Genomic DNA, 24,058 nt, shown 5'->3' with positions numbered 1-24,058 from the left:
CTCTGTCTTCAGACCACACCGTAGAGGGGGCTCTGTCATCAGACCACACCGTGGAGGGGGCTCTGTCTTCAGAACACACTGTGGAGGGGCTCTGTCATCAGACCACACCGTGGAGGGGCTCTGTCCTCAGATCACACCGTGGAGGGGCTCTGTCTTCAGACCACACCGTGGAGGGGGCTCTGTCTTCAGAACACACTGTGGAGGGGCTCTGTCATCAGACCACACCGTGGAGGGGGCTCTGTCTTCATATCACACTGTGGAGGGGGCTCTGTCATCAGACCACACTGTGGAGGGGGCTCTGTCTTCAGACCACACCATGGAGGGGGCTCTGTCTTCATATCACACTGTGGAGGGGGCTCTGTCTTCAGACCACACTGTGGAGGGGGCTCTGTCTTCATATCACACCGTGGAGGGGGCTCTGTCTTCAGACCACACTGTGGAGGGGGCTCTGTCTTCATATCACACTGTGGAGGGGGCTCTGTCTTCAGACCACACTGTGGAGGGGGCTCTGTCTTCAGACCACACTGTGGAGGGGCTCTGTCTTCAGACCACACCATGGAGGGGGCTCTGTCTTCATATCACACCATGGAGGGGGCTCTGTCTTCAGACCACACCGTGGAGGGGCTCTGTCTTCAGACCATACTGTGGAGGGGGCTCTGTCTTCAGACCACACTGTGGAGGGGGCTCTGTCTTCAGATCACACCGTGGAGGGGCTCTGTCTTCAGACCACACTGTGGAGGGGGGCTCTGTTTTCAGACCACACCGTGGAGGGGGCTCTGTCTTCAGACCACACCGTGGAGGGGGCTCTGTCTTCATATCACACTGTGGAGGGGGCTCTGTCTTCATATCACACTGTGGAGGGGGCTCTGTCTTCAGACCACACCGTGGAGGGGGCTCTGTCTTCAGACCACACCGTGGAGGGGCTCTGTCATCAGACCACACTGTGGAGGGGGCTCTGTCTTCATATCACACCGTGGAGGGGGCTCTGTCTTCAGACCACACTGTGGAGGGGGCTCTGTCTTCATATCACACTGTGGAGGGGGCTCTGTCTTCAGACCACACTGTGGAGGGGGCTCTGTCTTCAGACCACACTGTGGAGGGGCTCTGTCATCAGACCACACCGTGGAGGGGGCTCTGTCTTCATATCACACTGTGGAGGGGGCTCTGTCATCAGACCACACTGTGGAGGGGGCTCTGTCTTCAGACCACACCATGGAGGGGGCTCTGTCTTCATATCACACTGTGGAGGGGGCTCTGTCTTCATATCACACTGTGGAGGGGGCTCTGTCTTCAGACCACACTGTGGAGGGGGCTCTGTCTTCAGATCACACCGTGGAGGGGCTCTGTCTTCAGACCACACCGTGGAGGGGCTCTGTCTTCAGTCCACACCGTGGAGGGGCTCTGTCTTCAGACCATACTGTGGAGGGGGCTCTGTCTTCAGACCACACCGTGGAGGGGGCTTTGTCTTCATATCACACTGTGGAGGGGGCTCTGTCTTCAGACCACACTGTGGAGGGGCTCTGTCATCAGACCACACCGTGGAGGGGCTCTGTCTTCAGACCACACTGTGGAGGGGCTCTGTCATCAGACCACACCGTGGAGGGGGCTCTGTCTTCATATCACACTGTGGAGGGGGCTCTGTCATCAGACCACACTGTGGAGGGGGCTCTGTCTTCAGACCACACCATGGAGGGGGCTCTGTCTTCAGACCAAACTGTGGAGGGGGCTCTGTCTTCATATCACACTGTGGAGGGGGCTCTGTCTTCAGACCACACTGTGGAGGGGGCTCTGTCTTCATATCACACCGTGGAGGGGGCTCTGTCTTCATATCACACCGTGGAGGGGGCTCTGTCTTCATATCACACCGTGGAGGAGCTCTGTCTTCATATCACACTGTGGAGGGGGCTCTGTCTTCAGACCACACTGTGGAGGGGGCTCTGTCTTCAGACCACACCGTGGAGGGGCTCTGTCTTCAGACCACACCGTGGAGGGGGCTCTGTCTTCATATCACACCGTGGAGGAGCTCTGTCTTCAGACCACACCGTGGAGGAGCTCTGTCTTCATATCACACTGTGGAGGGGGCTCTGTCTTCAGATCACACTGTGGAGGGGGCTCTGTCTTCAGACCACACTGTGGAGGGGGGCTCTGTCTTCAGACCACACTGTGGAGGGGCTCTGTCTTCATATCACACCGTGGAGGGGGCTCTGTCTTCAGACCACACTGTGGAGGAGCTCTGTCTTCAGACCATACTGTGGAGGGGGCTCTGTCTTCATATCACACCGTGGAGGAGCTCTGTCTTCAGACCACACCGTGGAGGAGCTCTGTCTTCAGACCATACTGTGGAGGGGGGATCTGTCTTCATATCACACCGTAGGGGGGGCTCTGTGTTCAGACCACACTGTGGAGGGGCTCTGTCTTCAGACCACACTGTGGAGGGGGCTCTGTCTTCAGACCACACCGTGGAGGGGCTCTGTCTTTAGATCACACCGTGGAGGGGCTCTGTCTTCAGATCACACTGTGGAGGGGCTCTGTCTTCAGATCACACTGTGGAGGGGCTCTGTCTTCAGATCACACTGTGGAGGGGCTCTGTCTTCAGATCACACCGTGGAGGGGGCTCTGTCTTCATATCACACTGTGGAGGGGGCTCTGTCTTCAGACCACACCGTCGAGGGGCTCTGTCTTCATATCACACTGTGGAGGAGCTCTGTCTTCAGACCACACTGTGGAGGGGGCTCTGTCTTCATATCACACCGTGGAGGGGCTCTGTCTTCAGATCACACCGTGGAGGGGCTCTGTCTTCATATCACACCGTGGAGGGGGCTCTGTCTTCAGATCACACCGTGGAGGGGCTCTGTCTTCAGACCACACCGTGGAGGGGCTCTGTCTTCATATCACACCGTGGAGGGGCTCTGTCTTCAGATCACACCGTGGAGGGGGCTCTGTCTTCAGACCACACCGTGGAGGGGCTCTGTTTTCAGACCACACCGTGGAGGGGCTCTGTCTTCAGATCACACTGTTGAGGGGCTCTGTCTTCAGATCACACCGTGGAGGGGCTCTGTCTTTAGATCACACCGTGGAGGGGCTCTGTCTTCAGATCACACTGTGGAGGGGCTCTGCCTTCAGACCACACTGTGGAGGAGGCTCTGTCTTCAGACCACACCGGCCAGAACAAGCTGTAAATCATTTCAGTTGCAAACACTGAAGTGTGCAGATTCTCCGGCGTTGACGAGCCGGGGCGTGGATTTGTTGGCGTGCCGGGGGGGCGTGATCTGTTGACAAGCCGGGGCGTGGATTTGTTGGCGGGCCGGGGGGGAGTGTGATCTGTTGATGGGCCGGTGCCGGAGACCACCACAGGAGGTTTATGATGCTGACAGATGCGCCATGTCCTTAAAAAGCTCTGCCCAGGGACTGAGACTCCACCTGATAAATGACTAGCCATCTCTCTCTACCTCTTCCCACTCTTCTCCTGGACATAAATATTGTTCCTTAGCGATGTAACTCATATCCCCATTGTTCCCTACTGCTGTAACTCATATCCCCATTGTTCCCTAGCGATGTAACTCATATCCCCATTGTTCCATACTGCTGTAACTCAAATCCCCATTGTTCCCTAGCGCTGTAACTCATATCCCCATTGTTCCTTACTGCTGTAACTCATATCCCCATTGTTCCCTAGCGCTGTAACTCATATCCCCATTGTTCCCTACTGCTGTAACTCATATCCCCATTGTTCCCTAGCGATGTAACTCATATCCCCATTGTTCCCTACTGCTGTAACTCATATCCCCATTGTTCCCTAGCGCTGTAACTCATATCCCCATTGTTCCCTACTGCTGTAACTCATATCCCCATCGTTCCTTAATGCTGTAACTCATATCCCCATTGTTCCTTACTGCTGTAACTCATATCCCCATTGTTCCCTAGCGCTGTAACTCATATCCCCATTGTTCCCTACTGCTGTAACTCATATCCCCATTGTTCCCTAGCGCTGTAACTCATATCCCCATTGTTCCCTACTGCTGTAACTCATATCCCCATTGTTCCCTAGCGATGTAACTCATATCCCCATTGTTCCCTACTGCTGTAACTCATATCCCCATTGTTCCCTAGCGATGTAACTCATATCCCCATTGTTCCCTACTGCTGTAACTCATATCCCCATTGTTCCCTAGCGATGTAACTCATATCCCCATTGTTCCTTACTGCTGTAACTCATATCCCCATTGTTCCCTACTGCTGTAATGCATATCCCCATTGTTCCCTACTGCTGTAACTCATATCCCCATTGTTCCCTAGCGCTGTAACTCATATCCCCATTGTTCCTTGCTGCTGTAACTCATATCCCCATTGTTCCTTACTGCTGTAACTCATATCCCCATTGTTCCCTAGCGCTGTAAATCATTTCCCCATTGTTCCTTACTGCTGTAACTCATATCCCCATTGTTCCCTACAGCTGTAACTCATATCGCCATTATTCCTTACTGCTGTAACTCAAATCCCCATTTTCCTTTACTGCTGTAACTCATATCCCCATTGTTCCTTACTGCTGTAACTCATATCCCCATTGTTCCCTAGCGCTGTAACTCATATCCCCATTGTTCCTTACTGCTGTAACTCATATCCCCATTGTTCCTTACTGCTGTAACTCATATCCCCATTGTTCCCTACTGCTGTAACTCATATCCCCATTGTTCCCTACTGCTGTAACTCATATCCCCATTGTTCCCTACTGCTGTAACTCATATCCCCATATCTGAGAGGAGAGGACCTGAAGGTGGTGACGGAGGAGTCTTACACTAGGTAATTACAGCATATCTGAGAGGAGAGGACCTGAAGGTGGTGAAGGAGAGTCTTACACTAGGTAATTACAGTATATCTGAGAGGAGAGGACCTGAAGGTGGTGACGGAGGAGTCTTACACTAGGTAATTACAGTATATCTGAGAGGAGAGGACCTGAAGGTGGTGACGGAGGAGTCTTACACTAGGTAATTACAGTATATCTGAGAGGAGAGGACCTGAAGGTGGTAAAGGAGTCTTACACTAGGTAATTACAGTATATCTGAGAGGAGAGGACCTGAAGGTGGTAAAGGAGTCTTACACTAGGTAATTACAGTATATCTGAGAGGAGAGGACCTGAAGGTGGTGAAGGAGGAGTCTTACACTAGGTAATTACAGTATATCTGAGAGGAGAGGACCTGAAGGTGGTAAAGGAGTCTTACACTAGGTAATTACAGTATATCTGAGCGGAAAGGACCTGCAGGTGGTTAAGAAGGAGTCTTACACTAGGTAATTACAGTATATCTGAGAGGAGAGGACCTGAAGGTGGTAAAGGAGTCTTACACTAGGTAATTACAGTATATCTGAGAGGAGAGGACCTGAAGGTGGTAAAGGAGGAGTCTTACACTAGGTAATTACAGTATATCTGAGAGGAGAGGACCTGAAGGTGGTGAAGGAGAGTCTTACACTAGGTAATTACAGTATATCTGAGAGGAGAGGACCATGAAGGTGGTGAGGAGGAGTCTTACACTAGGTAATTACAGTATATCTGAGAGGAGAGGACCTGAAGGTGGTGAAGGAGTCTTACACTAGGTAATTACAGTATATCTGAGAGGAGAGGACCTGAAGGTGGTGAGGAGGAGTCTTACACTAGGTAATTACAGTATATCTGAGAGGAGAGGACCTGAAGGTGGTGAGGAGGAGTCTTACACTAGGTAATTACAGTATATCTGAGAGGAGAGGACCTGAAGGTGGTGAAGGAGAGTCTTACACTAGGTAATTACAGTATATCTGAGAGGAGAGGACCTGAAGGTGGTGAAGGAGAGTCTTACACTAGGTAATTACAGTATATCTGAGAGGAGAGGACCTGAAGGTGGTGAGGAGGAGTCTTACACTAGGTAATTACAGTATATCTGAGAGGAGAGGACCTGAAGGTGGTAAAGGAGGAGTCATACACTAGGTAATTACAGTATATCTGAGAGGAGAGGACCTGAAGGTGGTAAAGGAGGAGTCTTACACTAGGTAATTACAGTATATCTGAGAGGAGAGGACCTGAAGGTGGTGAAGGAGGAGTCTTACACTAGGTAATTACAGTATATCTGAGAGGAGAGGACCTGAAGGTGGTAAAGGAGGAGTCTTACACTAGGTAATTACAGTATATCTGAGAGGAGAGGACCTGAAGGTGGTAAAGGAGTCTTACACTAGGTAATTACAGTATATCTGAGAGGAGAGGACCTGAAGGTGGTGACGGAGGAGTCTTACACTAGGTAATTACAGTATATCTGAGAGGAGAGGACCTGAAGGTGGTAAAGGAGGAGTCATACACTAGGTAATTACAATATATCTGAGAGGAGAGGACCTGAAGGTGGTAAAGGAGGAGTCTTACACTAGGTAATTACAGTATATCTGAGAGGAGAGGACCTGAAGGTGGTAAAGGAGGAGTCTTACACTAGGTAATTACAGTATATCTGAGAGGAGAGGACCTGAAGGTGGTGAAGGAGGAGTCTTACACTAGGTAATTACAGTATATCTGAGAGGAGAGGACCTGAAGGTGGTGAAGGAGTCTTACACTAGGTAATTACAGTATATCTGAGAGGAGAGGACCTGAAGGTGGTGAAGGAGGAGTCTTACACTAGGTCATTACAGTATATCTGAGAGGAGAGGACCTGAAGGTGGTGAAGGAGGAGTCTTACACTAGGTCATTACAGTATATCTGAGAGGAAAGGACCTGAAGGTGGTGAAGGAGGAGTCTTACACTAGGTAATTACAGTATATCTGAGAGGAGAGGACCTGAAGGTGGTAAAGGAGTACCCTTGCAGTAGCTCCATGTTATCTGTTCAGTCAAAACAATAAATAGAAACGGTCACCAAGCTGAGCTGCTCCTCATGATTCTTTTAATTGTGCCATGTTTTAAGTGACACTTTGGGGGATGTCACAGGTAACTCAGTGTACGAGGTCGGTGCGTTTTTCCAGTATGTCATCTTTTAAACCGCAGGTTGAAATATGTAATCACCTAGGCAACGCTGGCTGGGTGGGAGGAGGATGCTATTGTCTGGTGGTTCCAGTTCCTTCTCTTAATACAGTCATATTTCTTACTCTTTCTAATCAACTGGGGTTTGTCAGTTCGTGACATTGTCACAATCTAGTGTCCTATAACACCCAGTTGTAATTGTGAAGGTGTGTTGGTTCTATTGGAATTGAAACATTCACTGCCCGTGATGTAAAATACTAACGTAGGCCCATGTGCATATGAACTTGCGGTCGACGTGTCATATATAAAACGTTTAAGACCACGTTGAGCTACTTGTGTGTTACATTTACAAACCTAATCAGCAAATGAGCAAAAGCACATGGTTCCCAGGTTTTGTGATCTGCATTTTTCTTTGTGAGGACAGAAGAGAGAGAGGTGATTAAAAAGCCCTTAGTGTAGCCAGTTGGTCTAATGGTAATAAAGTGCTGGCTGATCCAATGTTCCATGTAGGCAGCAAGATAGCGGGCTCCTACATCTTGTCATTGGAAACGTCGATACGATCATCTGCCAAGCTAATAGACCTCGTCCCATCAGACATGATTCGAGTGACGATGGCGGGAGTCTGTCTCGGCGTCAGGCCGTCAGCCCTCTGGTTAATGAGGGGTAGAGGTCCACCAGTAGGACAAAAGCCCATCAGTCGGGCCCGCCTGCCTGACTACAGAACGGATGAACGCACGTCTAGTCACCACCCGCCAACCCCGCCCACCTGCCCCCCTCGCCGACATCCCGGCCAATCACGGTAGCCATCATTCACACCCGACGCAGAGGGGCATTCTCATTAGGTAATTTCCTTCCTGCATCGCGGCCACCGCCCGCCTCGGTCTCCGGTCTGCCCACTTGAGATAAATCAAAGAGTGAACTCCTAACCCTGGTTTCATCCTATGGGGGCGCATAATAATACTGAAGAGGAGAAAAAATTGAATGAATATTCGTTCGTTTTCATTCACGTCTCCCAGCTATGTAATGCCTCAGTTGATGTATTTCGTAACAAGAGCCCTGGAGGCAGAAATATACTCTATTTCAGTGATTTTTTAAAAACTTCTGCTATTATGATGGTCCGTTTATCCCTGAGGAAACAATTGTATCCCAGCAATAATCAATCTATATGAGAAAACGTTATGAATATGGACAACTCATTTGCAAATGATAATACCAACCTGAGGTAAAATGATGCATCAAAGTGTATAATTTATCACGTCGGGACATTTCACTGCTGGAAGAATATTGATTGCAGTTTATGATGATTTAATTCCACTACAATAGGAGGCAGCATAGACAGTATCTACATCATTGGAATATGGCCCTGGTGGGGCAGAGAGGTAACAGCTCACTGTCAAGTCTGTTTTAAGATTCATTATCAGAGCAGATGGAGTAGAACACGTATACAGCAACCATTATAACATGGGCCCATGCCTCATCTCACCTTTTCTGTTCTGCTACAGAATAATGTGACGGCCTCCCGAGTGGCGCTGTAGTGGCACTACAGACCCGGGTTTCATCCTAAGGGAGGAGGGGGGGGTTAACTTGGCTCATCGAGCTCTAGCAACTCCTTGTGGCGGGTCGGGTGCCTCCAGGCTGACTTCGGTCGTTACTTGAACAGTGTTTCCTCTGCAACATTGATGCGACTGGCTTCCGGGTTAAGCGGGCGGGTGTTAATAAGGAGCGAGGTTTGGCCGGTCATGTTTCGGAGGAAGCATGTCTCGACCTTCACCTCCCAAGTCCGTTGGAGAGTTGCAGCGATGAGACGATATCTAACATTGTGGAGAAAACTGGGGTAAAATATCAACAACACAAAGTATATAATGTAAAACACAAGATACACCGTCATAGGTGGTAAAACAAAGCTCAGTTTTTACTGACTTGCACTAATTATTGATCTGACATAGGCCTACGTAGGTAGATGAGAATTTTGTTTACTACCTCTATGCACAATACATACAGTACAGTAGTCGTAGCTGTATATGCAGAATGCATGGTGGTCAATTCAACAAGCACAGTATAAACTTTGTTTTTATTACTTGAGAACAAATGGAGAGGAAAGGTGGTCTTTGGCAGAAAACTTGACATTTTCTCAACCTCTATTCTACTTTACCCAAATGGCTGCTTTGACCCATAGACTGCAGTGTGGTTTTATGAGTCTGTGTGGGACTTGCCTTGTAAATAACAGATGAGACAATAAATTGTACTCTGTGAAACCTTCAAGTGATAGTTGCACGTATGGAGATGTTCCTGAAAATACAACACATAAAATACAGGGCAGAAAAATATGTCTCGGAACAAGACCCTATAAAACGTTGAACTTCTCTTCGACTTAAGTGGAAAGTAACCTTTTGTTGAGTGCTGGCCTGGGCAGAGTTTACTCTCTAGGGTTCTGTCTTAAATGTACTCTGCTTACTGACTTGACAGATCTTGACGTTCTTTAACAGGTAGAGTTGCAAAATTCTGGGAAGTTTTGAATAAGGTCCTTGGTTTTCCAGAAATATTTGTTGGAGGATTGTGGATCTTCCAACTGGGATTTCGGGAAAACCAAAGAATTTATTGAAAAGTTCCCAGAATTTTGCAACTCTACCTGTTAAAGAACGTCAAGATCTGTCAAGTCAGTAAGCAGAGTACATTTAAGACAGAACCCTAGAGAGTAAATTCTGTCCAGGCCCAGGATTTTGCAACCATATTCACGTGCAATGGTAATATGTTTTGAGTGGAATGGAGAACTTTTCACCTTAACACAAACCAGCAATTATTACCTTAGCTGAACTTACTACAGATTTAAAACACAGTCCGGGCAACAGCAAGGTTTAGTGGTGAGTCAGAGTGGTACCATCGTTTTCAACTCTCCTTTTTGCATTATCAATGTGGCTGCAGTGGCTGCAAAAGACAAACAACCTTTAGCATCTGGCACAATAGCAAGGGGCTTCCTCCCAGACCCCATTGCTTGGCAAAGAGATTGAGTTAGTCAGGAAGCAGGAGCATATTATTCAGAAAACTCTATCACTTTCACATGATCGTTCAGGCTTCAACAAGTTGTTTGGCCTTTCTTGGATTTCCGATGAATGATGCAACTAGGTCCGAATACGTTACAAATTATGTACAGTCTCAAGCAGACCAGGGTGGATCCTGTGGTTCATTTCTCCTGCGGAGGACTGGTCTGAAGTGCTATCAGAGGGGAACCACTTACTGTACCTATCTTTGGAGTTACCCAGGGCTGGCCCTACCGTACACTCAAAAAATGAGGGGTTCAACAAGGGTTCTTCTAAGATCCTGAAAGTTCTTTGAAGAACTTTAGGGTTCTTGGAACTGAAAATTGTCCCCAAAAGGTTTTTCCAAGAACCCCACTGGAGGTGGGATTCACCGAGGAGTCTCCTTAGTTGGTGGGGGTTCTTGCAGGAACCTAACTGCCCTACTGAAACATTTGGATTTGAACTTGAAAGGACAACAGGTGCACACACTTAACCCCAAAAGAACCCCAAAAGGTTATTCGAGGATCCATTAAAAGAGGTTCTATGAAGAATCCTTTTAAAGGGTTCTTTGATGAACTTATAGGGGTTCCCCCACAGTTTCAATTTGAAGAACCCCTACAGAACACTCCTTTTCTTTTTAGCGTGTACCTCCTTGCCCGTCCAAATAAAATATTTAAATGTTGGTCATTTATTTGACCGAAATGGGCACAGACAGAAAAGACCAATCATTGTCAGATAAAGCATCCGAGCAAGTGAAACAGCATCTCTCTGTCTAAATTAAATTACTAACATGTATTTAAGTCATGCCCCACCCTCCGTCCATTACTTTCAAATATAAGTCAACAATACACACTGTCATTGCTAGAACCTTTCTATCACAAACAGAACTGGTGTTAAAGACAGTTTTAGGAGGGCATGGACATTTTTTATATGGTTTTTCTTGTTGCACCTCGACAGTAGCGCCTTCTCCCCCCGATATATGTCGTGCCCAGTTGAAAAATCACCCCGATAATTGCCTCGAAAGTAAACGTAAACTATACTGAAACTAATATCACACATATAATAACAGAAGAAATAAATGAAGTAGACTAAAGTATGATGGGAAGAGATGGATGAATTTGTGAGCGAGGGGAAGAGATGGGGGAGAATGGATGAGTTTGTGAGCGAGGGGAAGAGATGGGGTAGAATGGATGAGTTTGTGAGCGAGGGGAAGAGATGGGGGAGAATGGATGAGTTTGTGAGCGAGGGGAAGAGATGGGGGGGAATGGATGAGTTTTTGAGCGAGGGGAAGAGATGGGGGGGAATGGATGAGTTTTTGAGCGAGGGGAAGAGATGGGGAAGAATGGATGAGTTTGTGAGCGAGGGGAAGAGATGGGTGAGAATAGATGAGTTTGTGAGCGAGGGGAAGAGATGGGGAGAATGGATGAGTTTGTGAGCGAGGGGAAGAGATGGGGAGAATGGATGAGTTTGTGAGAGAGGGGAAGAGATGGGGGAGAATGGATGAGTTTGTGAGCGAGGGGAAGAGATGGGGGGGAATGGATGAGTTTTTGAGCGAGGGGAAGAGATGGGGGGGAATGGATGAGTTTTTGAGCGAGGGGAAGAGATGGGGGAGAATGGATGAGTTTGTGAGCGAGGGGAAGAGATGGGGGTGAATGGATGAGTTTGTCAGCGAGGGGAATCAGCAATTGTGAATGAAGAACAGGACATGCCATGTATTGTATTGAACCATTCTAATTATAATATCTATGTATGCACTCAGTCAGTCTACTATGGCCTACCTGGAGTACACAACAATGACAAACAGACCAAGACGAACGGATGCACTTGTTAGCGTTGCTATAAAATCTGAATCAAAACGACTCGGATGGGTTGAGAAGAAATGAATCATGATGACATATCTGATGAGTCTTCTTCTGATCCTGAACCTACATCGTGTCACGTTCCTGACCTGTTTTCCCTTGTTTTTGTATTTGTTTAGTATGGTCAGGGTGTGAGTTGGGGTGGGCATGCTATGTTATGCGTTTCTATGTTGGGTTCAATGTATTAGCCTGATATGGTTCTCAATTAGGGGCAGGTGTTTTACGTTTCCTCTGATTGAGAACCATATTAAGGTAGGCTGTTCTCACTGTTTGTTTGTGGGTGATTGTTGCTGTGTCTGTGTTTGTTGCACCACACGGTACTGTCTCGTTTCGTTTCGTTCGTTTGTTCCTGTTCATGTTCAGGTCTGTTTACGTCGTTTATTGTTTTGTAGTTTGTTAAGAGTTTTTTTCGTGTTCGCCTTTCTTTTAATAAATCATTATGTCTTCATACCTCGCTGCATATTGGTCCGATCCTTGCTCCTCCTCAGACGAGGAGGAGAACGAACGTTACACATCGCCTAAGTGCATAAGTGCAAAAAATGGATAGAACTGTGCGCTCTGAGCAGGTGCCCACGCCACCACCAAATCGAACCGTGACACAGGAGAGATGACGATTACAGGTGAGACGACGTCACCTTTGGAGTAGAACAATCCGGTGAAAAATGATACTCACTATTATCAGCAGAACCTGTCACCACTGAGGGAGCAGGCCCTACACCTCAAGCAAGAAACTAAAATCAGCAACACACGAAACAGCTGTTGTTGTTCAGGCTATGTGACATGGACATGCTCCAACTGTTTAATGGACGTTTTGACTGCTGTCATATCAACACTTATAGTCATTATGCCATTATTGCTTTTGTGATGATTTTCACTATCAAGCACACTTGGTGGTTGTAAAGATGTTTAGGCTACTGATGTTTTTTTGTCATTTGGATCTTGCTGGTAGGTGGTTGGGGTATTTATTTTTATTTTGTCTTAGAAAAATAAGCTTATACCGGGTTCCAACACCGATTCTTTCTGGTTCATAGTTGTAACAAAGGCCCTCCACCAACACAATTTATTGACCATTTAATTATTAGATTTTTTTTTTATACACAGAGTATATCCACTTATGAGGTCCCGTGAAAAAAAACGTGACCACCTATGGAAATCAAATGCCCCTCCCACAGATTCGTTCTGGTGCCGGTGTTGTGCCGAAAATCTCACCCCTGACAGAATTCTCTCCCCCTTCGCGTTCTTCATTGCTGCGACTTGCTTACAGAAATCTAGTTGAGATTTCTGCTCTTCACTCTGTTGTCAGTCTAGCCTACATTTCACTGATCTTAGCAGCAGAAAGCATTTTATGTCTGCGGTTTTCAGTTTGGCTATTTGTTTCAAGTGTATGTGGCGGTTCTAGCTTGTATGGCGCCCTGGGCGAACCCCCCCCTTCAGCGCCCACACCCGGGGGCGCCCCATGCCACCCGTACCTAAATCCGCTACTGATTTTTCTATTAGTCTATAAATAAATCTCTTTGCCAAAATGCGTCATCTCTCCAATGTCTTATTCAACTAGTATTTTTGAAAGTGTAAGGATAATAATTCAGCCATAGTTGTTCTGAAATGTTTATTGCTTGCCAACATTTTACTCCCTCCTCTATGTTTAATATAACACACATACATTCATTATTCATTTTGGTTGCCTATCCTGACATGAAGTTTGTTCTATAGAAAATATTTGACTCTAGCCACAAAATTAAGGAAATTAGAAGGGGGAGGGGGAGAATTCTGGCAGGGGCAGATTTTTGGCACAACACCGACCCTGGAGGCACCTATGGAAAGAGCTATATATATGGGGAAGACTGCTGGGAGGAAAGGGGTTAAGGAGAGATCGAAAGAGAGACAGACAGACAAAGGAGCGATGGCAATATTGCTAATATGAGGCAATATTGCTAATATGAGGTAGCCTATTGTGACTCCCCGGTGAGCGAGAAAGAGGAGAGACAGAACGAACAGCCATGTCAAAAGAACACAATGATGTCTTGAAGGAATGGTATCTAAGAAGAGAAACTGCTTTAGCAGTCTGTTTAAGTCCTTATTTTAAAACAATGTATTTACAATTACTAATTACATTATTCTTGAGACCACCAAGATCAGTTTAGCGTATCTACTCCACTCGGCTGCCATTCCCTTGTTAATGTGTGTAAATTATGTAAAAACATAATTTAAACATGTTTTTAAAAAGAAATGAAACATTGTTCATGGGATGCAGGAATGAGATGTCCTAATTTATCCAGTTGTAACAGTCCTGACCTGTTTTATGTTGTTTTTTTATGTGTTTATGGTCAGGGCATGTGTTTTGGGTGGGCAGTCTATGTTATCTGTTTCTATGTGGGTTTCGGTTTGCCTGGTATGGCTCTTGATTAGAGGCAGGTGGTTTGCATTTTCCTCTAATCAAGAGTCATATTTAGGTAGGGCATTATCACTGTGTGTTTGTGGGTGGTTGTCTCCTGTGTCCGTGTCAATGTTTGCACCATACGGGACTGTATACGGTTTGTTCATTTCATGTAGTCTGTTCATTTCGTTCTTCACGTTGTATGTAAGTTCATCGTGTCCAGGTCTGTTTTCATCGTTTATTTTGTTTTGTAGTTTATTCAAGTATAGTTCGTTTTCTGTCTACGTCGTGTTTGTTATTTTGTCGTGTCTTCAATAAATCATTATGTCTTCACAATCCGCTGCGCCTTGGTTCCCTCAATACTCCTCCTTCTCCGAAAATGGAGAGGAGGAGGAAAATCGTTACAGAACCACCCACCAACCCAGAGCCAAGCAGCGGAGTCAAAGGAGAAAGGGACAGGAGAAGAAGGAGCAATGGACATGGGACGATGTGTTGGATGGAAAGGGTGTCTACACATGGGAGGAGATCCTAGCTGGTAGAGATCGCCTCCCATGGGAACAGCTGGAGGCACTGCGGAGAGCAGAGGCTACCGGAGAGAGGAACCGGAGCTATGAGGGAACGCGTCTGGCACGGAAGCCGAAAAAGCCCGTGAGTAACTCCCAAAAATTTCTTGGGGGGGGGCTAAAGGGTAGTGGGCCAAGGGCAGGTAGGAGACCTGCGCCCACTTCCCGGGCTTACCGTGGAGAGCGGGAGTACGGGCAGGCGCCGTGTTACGCAGTAGAGCGCACGGTGTCTCCTGTACGAGTGCATAGCCCGGTGCGGGTTATTCCACCTCCCCGCACTGGGAGGGCTAGATTGGGCATTGAGCCAGGTGTCATGAGGCCGGCTCAACGCGTCTGGTCTCCAGTGCGTCTCCTCGGGCCGGCATACATGGCACCTGCCTTACGCATGGTTTCCCCGGTTCGCCTACATAGGCCGGTGCGGGTTATTCCACCTCCCCGCACTGGTCGGGCAACCGGGAGCATTCAACCAGGTAAGGTTGGGCAGGTTCAATGCTCAAGAGTGCCAGTACGCCTCCACGGTCCGGTATTTCCGGCACCACCTCCCCGCCCCAGCCTAGTACCTACAGTGTCTACACTATGCACTAGGCTACCAGTGCGTATCCTGAGCCCTGTTCCTCCTCCACGCACTCTCCCTGTGGTGCGTGTATTTAGCCCGGTGCCTCCAGTTCCGGCCCCACGCACTAAGCTACCAGTGCGTCTCCAGAGCCCTGTACACACTGTATATTCTCCCCCTACTAATCCTGATGTGCTTGTCCTCAGCCCGGCGTCACCAGTGCCGGTACCACGCATCAGGGATAGAGTAGGCTTTGAGAATACAGTGTGCCCTGTCCCTGCTCCCCGCACTAGTAGGAAGGTGCTTGTCAGTAGCACGGTGCCTCCAGTTCCGGCACCACGCACCAGGTCTACAGTGCGCCATATCCGTCCAGAGCCATCCGTCTCCCCAGCGCCATCTGAGCCATCCGTCTCCCCAGCGCCATCTGAGCCATCCGTCTCTCCAGCGCCATCTGAGCCATCCGTCTCCCCAGCGCCATCTGAGCCATCCGTCTGCCAGGAGCCTGCAAAGCCGCCCGTCTGCCATGAGCCTGCAAAGCCGCCCGTCTGCCATGTGCCTACAGAGCCGTCAGCCAGACAGGAGCCGCTAGAGCCATCAGCCAGACAGGAGCCGCTAGAGCCGTCAGACAGACAGGATCTGCCAGAGCCGCCAACCAGACAGGATCTGCCAGAGCCGCCAACCAGACAGGATCTGCCAGAGCCGCCAACCAGACAGGATCTGCCAGAGCCGCCAACCAGACAGGATCTGCCAGAGCCGCCAACCAGACAGGATCTGCCAGAGCCGCCAACCAGACAGGATCTGCCAGAGCCGCCAACCAGACAGGATCTGCCAGAGCCGCCAGCGAGCCATGAGCAGCCAGAGCCGTCAGAGCGCCATGAGCAGCCAGAGCCGTCAGAGCGCCATGAGCAGCCAGAGCCGTCAGTGAGCCATGAGCAGCCAGAGCCGTCAGAGAGCCATGAGCAGCCAGAGCCGTCAGAGCGCCATGAGCGTCGTGAGCCGTCAGCCTGCCATGAGCGTCGAGAGCCGTCAGCCTGCCATGAGCGTCGAGAGCCGTCAGCCTGCCATGAGCGTCGAGAGCCGTCAGCCTGCCATGAGCGTAGAGAGCCGTCAGTCTGCCATGAGCGTAGAGAGCCGTCAGTCTGCCATGAGCGTCGAGAGCCGTCAGCCTGCATGGACCTGCCAGAGTCCTTCAGCCGGGATCTGCCCCTTGTCCCGGTGTTGCCCCTTGTCCCGGTGCTGCCCCTTGTCCCGGTGCTGCCCCTTGTCCCGGTGCTGCCCCTTGTCCCGGTGCTGCCCCTTGTCCCGGTGCTGCCCCTTGTCCCGGTGCTGCCCCTTGTCCCGGTGCTGCCCCTTGTCCCGGTGCTGCCCCTTGTCCCGGTGCTGCCCCTTGTCCCGGTGCTGCCCCTTGTCCCGGTGCTGCCCCTTGTCCCGGTGCTGCCCCTTATTCCAGTGATGGTCCTTATCCTGGTGCTGCCCCTTGTTCTGGTGCTGCCCCTTGTCCCGGTGCTACCCCTTGTCCCGGTGCTGCCCTTTGTCCCGGTGCTAGCTGTTTATTTAGGGGAAGCTAATGTTTGGGTGGTCATTAGAAGGGGTAGACAGAAGAGGGGAGTGACTAAGGTGGTAAGGGGACAGCGTCCTGAGCCGGAACCACCACCGTGGTCAACTGCCCACCCGGACCCTCCCCTGGACTTTGTGCTTGTGCGCCCGGCGTGCGCATCTTGAGGGGGGGGTACTGTAACAGTCCTGACCTGTTTTATGTTGTTTTTTTATGTGTTTATGGTCAGGGCATGTGTTTTGGGTGGGCAGTCTATGTTATCTGTTTCTATGTGGGTTTCGGTTTGCCTGGTATGGCTCTTGATTAGAGGCAGGTGGTTTGCATTTTCCTCTAATCAAGAGTCATATTTAGGTAGGGCATTATCACTGTGTGTTTGTGGGTGGTTGTCTCCTGTGTCCGTGTCAATGTTTGCACCATACGGGACTGTATACGGTTTGTTCATTTCATGTAGTCTGTTCATTTCGTTCTTCACGTTGTATGTAAGTTCATCGTGTCCAGGTCTGTTTTCATCGTTTATTTTGTTTTGTAGTTTATTCAAGTATAGTTCGTTTTCTGTCTACGTCGTGTTTGTTATTTTGTCGTGTCTTCAATAAATCATTATGTCTTCACAATCCGCTGCGCCTTGGTTCCCTCAATACTCCTCCTTCTCCGAAAATGGAGAGGAGGAGGAAAATCGTTACACCAGTTAATAATTCCATTAATATGTCAATATTTTGGGCAAACATAAAACCGCTGTCGCACTGGGTAGTTAGATCAGAGAAATTGTTCGTAACGTACAAGATTGCAGCCAGTTTAGGGAAGAAGGTTTAGGGAATCTAGAGTGATATTTAAATCTACATTGACATTGGTTAATGTTGTGTGCATCATGCACCTACTGTACATATTAATATAATCCTGCCCATTTATTTTCAGTGAAGGTGCAATTTTACTTTCTTCTTGTTTCCTGAGATAAACACATATCCTGACGAGAATAAATCTTCCCAGTTTACACTATTACCTCCCTTAATTAAGTCTATCCATCTGGGATATTCTTTGAGATTAATTTGCCATATAATCCAAACATAAATAGCAATTGATAGAATGTAGTGGATGTGAAAACTAGAGGAGAAAGAGTCAGATCCGGCCTACCACACGTCACATCACAGCGTCGACAACAAGTGTCGGAGATGAGCTGCGTCTAATGGACTTTAGACAATCTTACACTTTGATTCTATCAATCATTGTAATTACGCATCAATCTAGCTAATTCTTCAGTATCATTAACCTTGGCAGTCCCCCTCTAAGAGCATTGCCATCTGTGTGTGTGTGGGGGGGGGGGGGGGGGGGCAGATAAAGAAAGTACCTTCGCTACAGATATATAGGTCCGCTAATACAGTAAACTAGTAAACTAGACTAGTAAAGGCCCACTTTTGTGTTTAAAAAATATATATATATTCAGTGGGTGCTGCAGCAACTCAGCACCCCTACTATTGGCTTGAGTGGCGGCGTCTTGCGTCATTGTTGCTGGAGCTCTGCTGAGGATTGATGACGCTCTCTGGGGAGGCACAATCCCCTGCTCGGCAACTTCACCATTTCTGTCATTTGCATGCATCAACTAGCACCACTTCATTATTTCCATTAGTCAATATTGGACATACCTGTTATTATTTAATTGGAGACGGATTAATGAATCCAATAACATCTTTCTTTCATCTGGCAAATAGAACATAGTTTTGTTTTAAAGGTGCTTGATTCAAAAGTGTTTAAAAACTGGCTTGAGCAGTGCTGATTCCTGGTAAACTGATTCCTGGTAAACTGATTCCTGGTAAACTGATTCCTGGTAAACTGATTCCTAGTGAACTGATTCCTGGTAAACTGATTCCTGGTAAACTGATTCCTGGTGAACTGATTCCTGGTGAACTGATTCCTGGTGAATTGATTCCTGGTGAACTGATTCCTGGTGAACTGATTCCTGGTGAACTGATTCCTGGTAAACTGATTCCTGGTAAACTGATTCCTGGTAAACTGATTCCTGGTAAACTGATTCCTGGTAAACTGATTCCTGGTAAACTGATTCCTGGTAAACTGATTCCTGGTAAACTGATTCCTGGTAAACTGATTCCTGGTAAACTGATTCCTGGTAAACTGATTCCTGGTGAACTGATTCCTGGTGAACTGATTCATGGTAAACTGATTCCTGGTAAACTGATTCTTGGTGAACTGATTCTTGGTAAACTGATTCTTGGTGAACTGATTCCTGGTGAACTGATTCCTGGTGAACTGATTCCTGGTGAACTGATTCCTGGTGAACTGATTCCTGGTAAACTGATTCCTGGTAAACTGATTCATGGTGAACTGATTCCTGGTAAACTGATTCCTGGTAAACTGAATCATGGTAAACTGATTCCTGGTAAACTGATTCCTGGTAAACTGATTCCTGGTGAACTGATTCCTGGTAAACTGATTCATGGTTGGGTGGGACAGGTTCTAAAAACACGACATGAGTGTCATAGGTGCTGATTAGCTTACATCTGAGGCTGACCCCATTTGAGTCAACTGGTCGACAGGCTGTTGGTTGACAGATTTCTTTAGTCAATCAGTAGCAAAGAATTAATCACGTTATATTTATCCTTTATTTTACCAGGTAAGTTGATTGAGAACACATTCTCATTTACAGCATCGACCTGGGGAATAGTTACAGGAGAGGATTAATGAGCCAATTGGAAGCTGGGGATGATTAGGTGACCATGATGGTGTGAGGACCAGTTTGTGAATTTAGCTCGGGCACCAGGGTTAACACCCCTACTCTTACATTAAGTACCATGGGATCTTTAGTGGCCACAGAGAGTTAGGACACCCATTTAATGTCCCATCTGAAAGACAACACTCTACACAGGGCAATGTCCCCAACCCATATGTTTTTCAGACCAAAAAGTGCATCCTACTGGCACTCCAACACTACTTCCAGCAGCAGCTGGTCTCCCAACCAGGAATTGACCAGGACTAACCCTGCTTAGCTTCAAAGCCAAGCCAGCAGTGGGATGCTGCTGTACAAGAGACCTGTCTGATTCGTGCCTGTCTGAGTGGACTGATACATTGTGGTGGCCATGGGGATGGCACCGTTTATCAGTCTAAGATGTGCTACTGAAATTGGTGGTAATTTTGTGGTAATATTATTTAAGAACAACGGTGGAACAATTTTTTTATTACACATGTGCTTTCTCCTACGTTAGTTAATAAGCGGTTCTGAAACAGATCTGTTTTTAGTATTTGCTATGCTCTAATAAAAGCTTTACACTTTATCCGCTAGACTAGTATCTGTGGTATTATTATAATTATTTATTTATTTAGTTTTCTTTACACTGTTCCAAATTGTCAGAAATTATATTTATAATAATAATAACAATAATAACCCTCCATTTCCTTGATCTTGTTATTATTATGATCATCATTATAATAATAAGTTATGTCATTATCATTAGAAGACTTGTTTTGACAAGCATGGAGCTGTAGGTCTCAGAGCACCTCCTGTTTAGTCTTAAATCCTTAACGTAGGCCTATTTTTCAAACCTTACAGTGCATTCGTAAAGTATTCAGACCCCTTGACTTTTTAAAGATTTTGTTACGTTACAGCCTTATTGTAAAATGTATGAAATTGTTTTTAATCAATCTACACACAATGCCCCATAATGACAAAGCAAAAAGAAGTTTAGAAATGTTGGAGTGGAAATATCACATTATCATAAGTATTCAGAACCATTACTCAGTACTTTGTTGAAGCACATTTGGCAGCGAGGACAGCTTTGAGTCTGCTTGGGTATGACGCTACAAGCCTGGCGCACCTGTATTTGGGGAGTTTCTCCCATTCTTCTCTGCAGATCCTCTCAAGCTCTGTCAGGTTGGATGGGAAGCGTCGCTATTTTCAGGTCTCTCCAGAGATGTTCGATCGGGTAAAAGTCCAGGCTCTGGCTGGGCTGCTCAAGGACATTCAGAGACTTGTCCCAAAGCACCTCCTGTGTTGTCTTGGCTGTGTGCTTAGGGTCGTTGTCCAGTCTTAAGTCCTGAGGTTTTCATCAAGGATATCTCTGTACTTTGCTCCGTTCATCTTTCCCTCAATCCTGACTAGTCTCCCAGTCCCTGCCGCTGAATAATGATGCCACCACCATGCTTCACCATAAGGATAGTGCCAGGTTTCCTCCAGACGTGATGCTTGGCATTCAGGCCAAAGAGTTCAATCTTGGTTTCATCAGAACGGAGAATCTTGTTTCTCATGGTCTGAGAGTCCTTTAGGTGCCTTTTGGCAAACTCCAAGCAGGATGTCATGTGCCTTTTACTGAGGAGTGGCTTCTGTCTGGCAACTCTACCATAAAGGCCTGATCGGTGGAGTGCTGCAGAGATGGTTTTCCTTCTGGAAGTTTCTCCCTTCTCCACAGAGAAACCCTGGATCTCTGTCAGAGTGACTGTTAGGTTCTTGGTCAACTCCCTGACAAAGGCCCTTCTCCCCCTATTGCTCAGTTTGGCTGGGCGGCCAGCTCTAGGAAGAGTCTTGTTGTTTCCAAACTTCTTCCATTTAAGAATGATGGAGGCCACTGTGTTTTTGGGTGCTGTCAATGCTGCAGACATTTTTTTGTACCCTTCCCCAGATCTGTGCCTCGACACAATCCTGTCTCGGAGCTATATGGACAATTCCTTCGACCTCATGACTTGGTTTTTGCTCTGACGTGCACTGTCAACTGTGGGACCTTATATCGACAGGTCTGGTATGGATGGTCTGGTATGGATGGTCTGGTATGGATGGTACGTGCGACCATTACTCACCTAGTTCAACACATAGTAATAGCCAGCTTCATTAATCTCCTGGTTCAACACAGAACCATAGCCAGCTTCATTAATCTCCTGGTTCAACACAGAGCCACAGCCAGCTTCAATAATATCCTGGTTCAACACAGAGCCATGGCCAGCTTCAATAATATCCTGGTTCAACACAGAGCCATGGCCAGCTTCAGTAATCTAGTGTTTTAACACAGAGCCATAGCCAGCTTCATTAATCTCCTGGTTCAACACAGAGCCATAACCAGTTTAATTAATCTGCTGATTCAACACAGAACCATAGCCAACTTCATTAATCTCCTGGTTCAACACAGAGCCACAGCCAGCTTCATTAATCTGCTGATTCAACACAGAGCCACAGCCAGCTTCAATAATATCCTGGTTCAACACAGAACCATAGTCACTTTCATTAATCTCCTGGTTTGAACACAGAGCCACAGCCAGCTTCTTAATCTCCTGGTTCAACACAGAGCATTGCCAGCTCCATTACTTACCTGGTTCAACACAGAACTATAGCCAGCTTCATTCATCTCCTGGTTCAACACAGAGCATTGCCAGCTCCATTACTTACCTGGTTCAACACAGAACCATAGACAGCTTCATTAATCACCTGTTTACTGTATGCTGGTCTGACCAATCGCATTCCATGCTTAAATATTGCTTCGATCACGTGGACTGGGATATGTCCCGGGTGGCCTCAGACAATAACATTGACGTATACGCTGCCTCGGTGAGTGAGTTTATTAGGAAGTGCATTGGAGATATTGTACCCACTGTGACTATTAAAACCTTCCCTAACCAGAAACCATGGATTGATGCCAGCATTCCCGCAAAACTGAAAGCACGAACCACCGCATTTAATCATGTCAAGGCGACTGGAAACATGACTGAATACAAACTGTGTAGTTATTCCCTCTTCAAGGCAATTAAACAAGCAAAGCGTCAGTATAGAGACAAAGTAGAGTCGCAATTCAATGGCTCAAACATGAGACATATGTGGCAGGGTCTACAGTCAATCACGGATTACGAAAAGAAAAACAGCCGCGTCGTGGACATCGACGTCTTGCTCCCAGACAAATTCAACAACTTATTTGCACACTTTGAGGACAATACAGTGCCACTGACACAGCCCGCTACCAAAGACTGTGGGCTCTCCTTCTCTGTGGCCGACGTGAATAAAACCTTTAAACGTGTTCACCCTCAAAAGGCAGCCGACCCAGACGCCATCCCAAGCAGCGTCCTCAGAGCATGCGCAGACCAGCTGGCTGGTGTGTTTATGGACATATTCAATCAATCCCTGTCTGCTGTCCCCACATGCTTCAAGATGGCCAACATTGTTCCTGTTACCAAGAATGCTAAGGTAACTGAACTAAATGACTACCGCCCCGTAGCACTCACTTCTGTCATCATGAAGTGCTTTGAGAGACTAGTCAAGGACCATATCACCTCCACCCTACCTGCCACCCTAGACCCACTCCAATTTGCTTACCGCTCCAATAGGTTCACAGACAATGCAATGGCCACCACACTGCACACTGCCCTGTCCCATCTGGACAAGAGAAATACCTATGTAAGAATGCTGTTCATTGACTACAGCTCAGCATTCAACACCATAGTACCCTCCAAACTCATCATTATGCTAGAGACCCTGGGTCTTGACCCCGCCCTGTGCAACTGTGTCCTAGAACTTGACGGGCCGCCCCCAGGTGGTGAAGGTAGGAATCAACATCTCCACTCTGCTGATCCTCAACACTGGGGCCACACAAGGGTGCGTTCTCAGTCCTCTCCTGTACCCTTTGTTCACCCATGACTGCGTGGCCATGCACGCCTCCAACTCAATCATCAAGTTTGCAGACAACACTACAGTGGTAGGCCTGATTACCAACAACAACGAGACAGACTACAGGGAGGAGGTGAGGGCCCTCGGAGTGTGGTGTCAGGAAAATAAACTCTCACTCAACATCAACAAAACAAAGGAGCTGATTGTGGACTTCAGGAAACAGCAGAGAGAGTACACCCCCTATCCACATCGATGGGACAGTAGTGGAGAAGGTGGAAAGTTTTAAGTTCTTGGCGTACACATCATGGACAAACTGAAATGGTCCACCCACACAGACAGCGTGGTGAAGAAGGTGCCACAGTGCCTCTTCAACCTCAGGAGGCTGAAGAAATTTGGCTTTTCACCATGTGCATCAAAGCTGGGACAGAGAGACTGAAAAACAGCTTCTATCTCAAGGCCATCAGACTGTTAAACAGCCATCACTAACATTGAGAGGCGGCTGCCAACATACAGACTCAAATCTGTGGCCACTTTAAAAAATGGATTTAATAAAGGTATCACAAGTCACTTTAAAAAAGGCC

At 47.5% G+C, this 24,058-nt stretch overlaps 1 protein-coding gene across 1 annotated transcript; it reads right to left on the bottom strand.

The window, feature by feature from the left end:
* Window positions 1-603: 603 nt before the first annotated feature.
* On the bottom strand, window positions 604-1,858 carry LOC129823323 (uncharacterized). The gene is made up of 3 exons (XM_055882252.1): window positions 1,562-1,858; window positions 1,088-1,318; window positions 604-900 (listed from the first exon to the last, which is right to left on the bottom strand). Exons 1-3 carry the CDS (start codon window positions 1,856-1,858, stop codon window positions 604-606), a joined length of 825 nt encoding a protein of 274 aa, XP_055738227.1.
* Between the last annotated feature and the right edge of the window lie 22,200 nt (window positions 1,859-24,058).

This window comes from Salvelinus fontinalis, chromosome 25 (genome assembly GCF_029448725.1).
Source record: "Salvelinus fontinalis isolate EN_2023a chromosome 25, ASM2944872v1, whole genome shotgun sequence".
NCBI classification, from domain to species: domain Eukaryota; kingdom Metazoa; phylum Chordata; class Actinopteri; order Salmoniformes; family Salmonidae; genus Salvelinus; species Salvelinus fontinalis.
This window is presented reverse-complemented; position numbering and strand designations above follow the sequence as displayed.

What these genes read in the sequence shown, in the direction of transcription:
- LOC129823323 (XM_055882252.1), bottom strand. Translation starts at nt 1,858, where the DNA reads ATGAAGACAGAGCCCCCTCCACGGTGTGATATGAAGACAGAGCCCCCT. An exon ending in CAGAGCCCCTCCACAGTGTG is followed by an intron (nt 1,319 to 1,561) that starts GTCTGAAGACAG and finishes TGTGATCTGAAG; the next exon opens with ACAGAGCCCCCTCCACAGTG. An exon ending in CAGAGCCCCTCCACAGTGTG is followed by an intron (nt 901 to 1,087) that starts GTCTGAAGACAG and finishes TGTGGTCTGAAG; the next exon opens with ACAGAGCCCCCTCCACGGTG.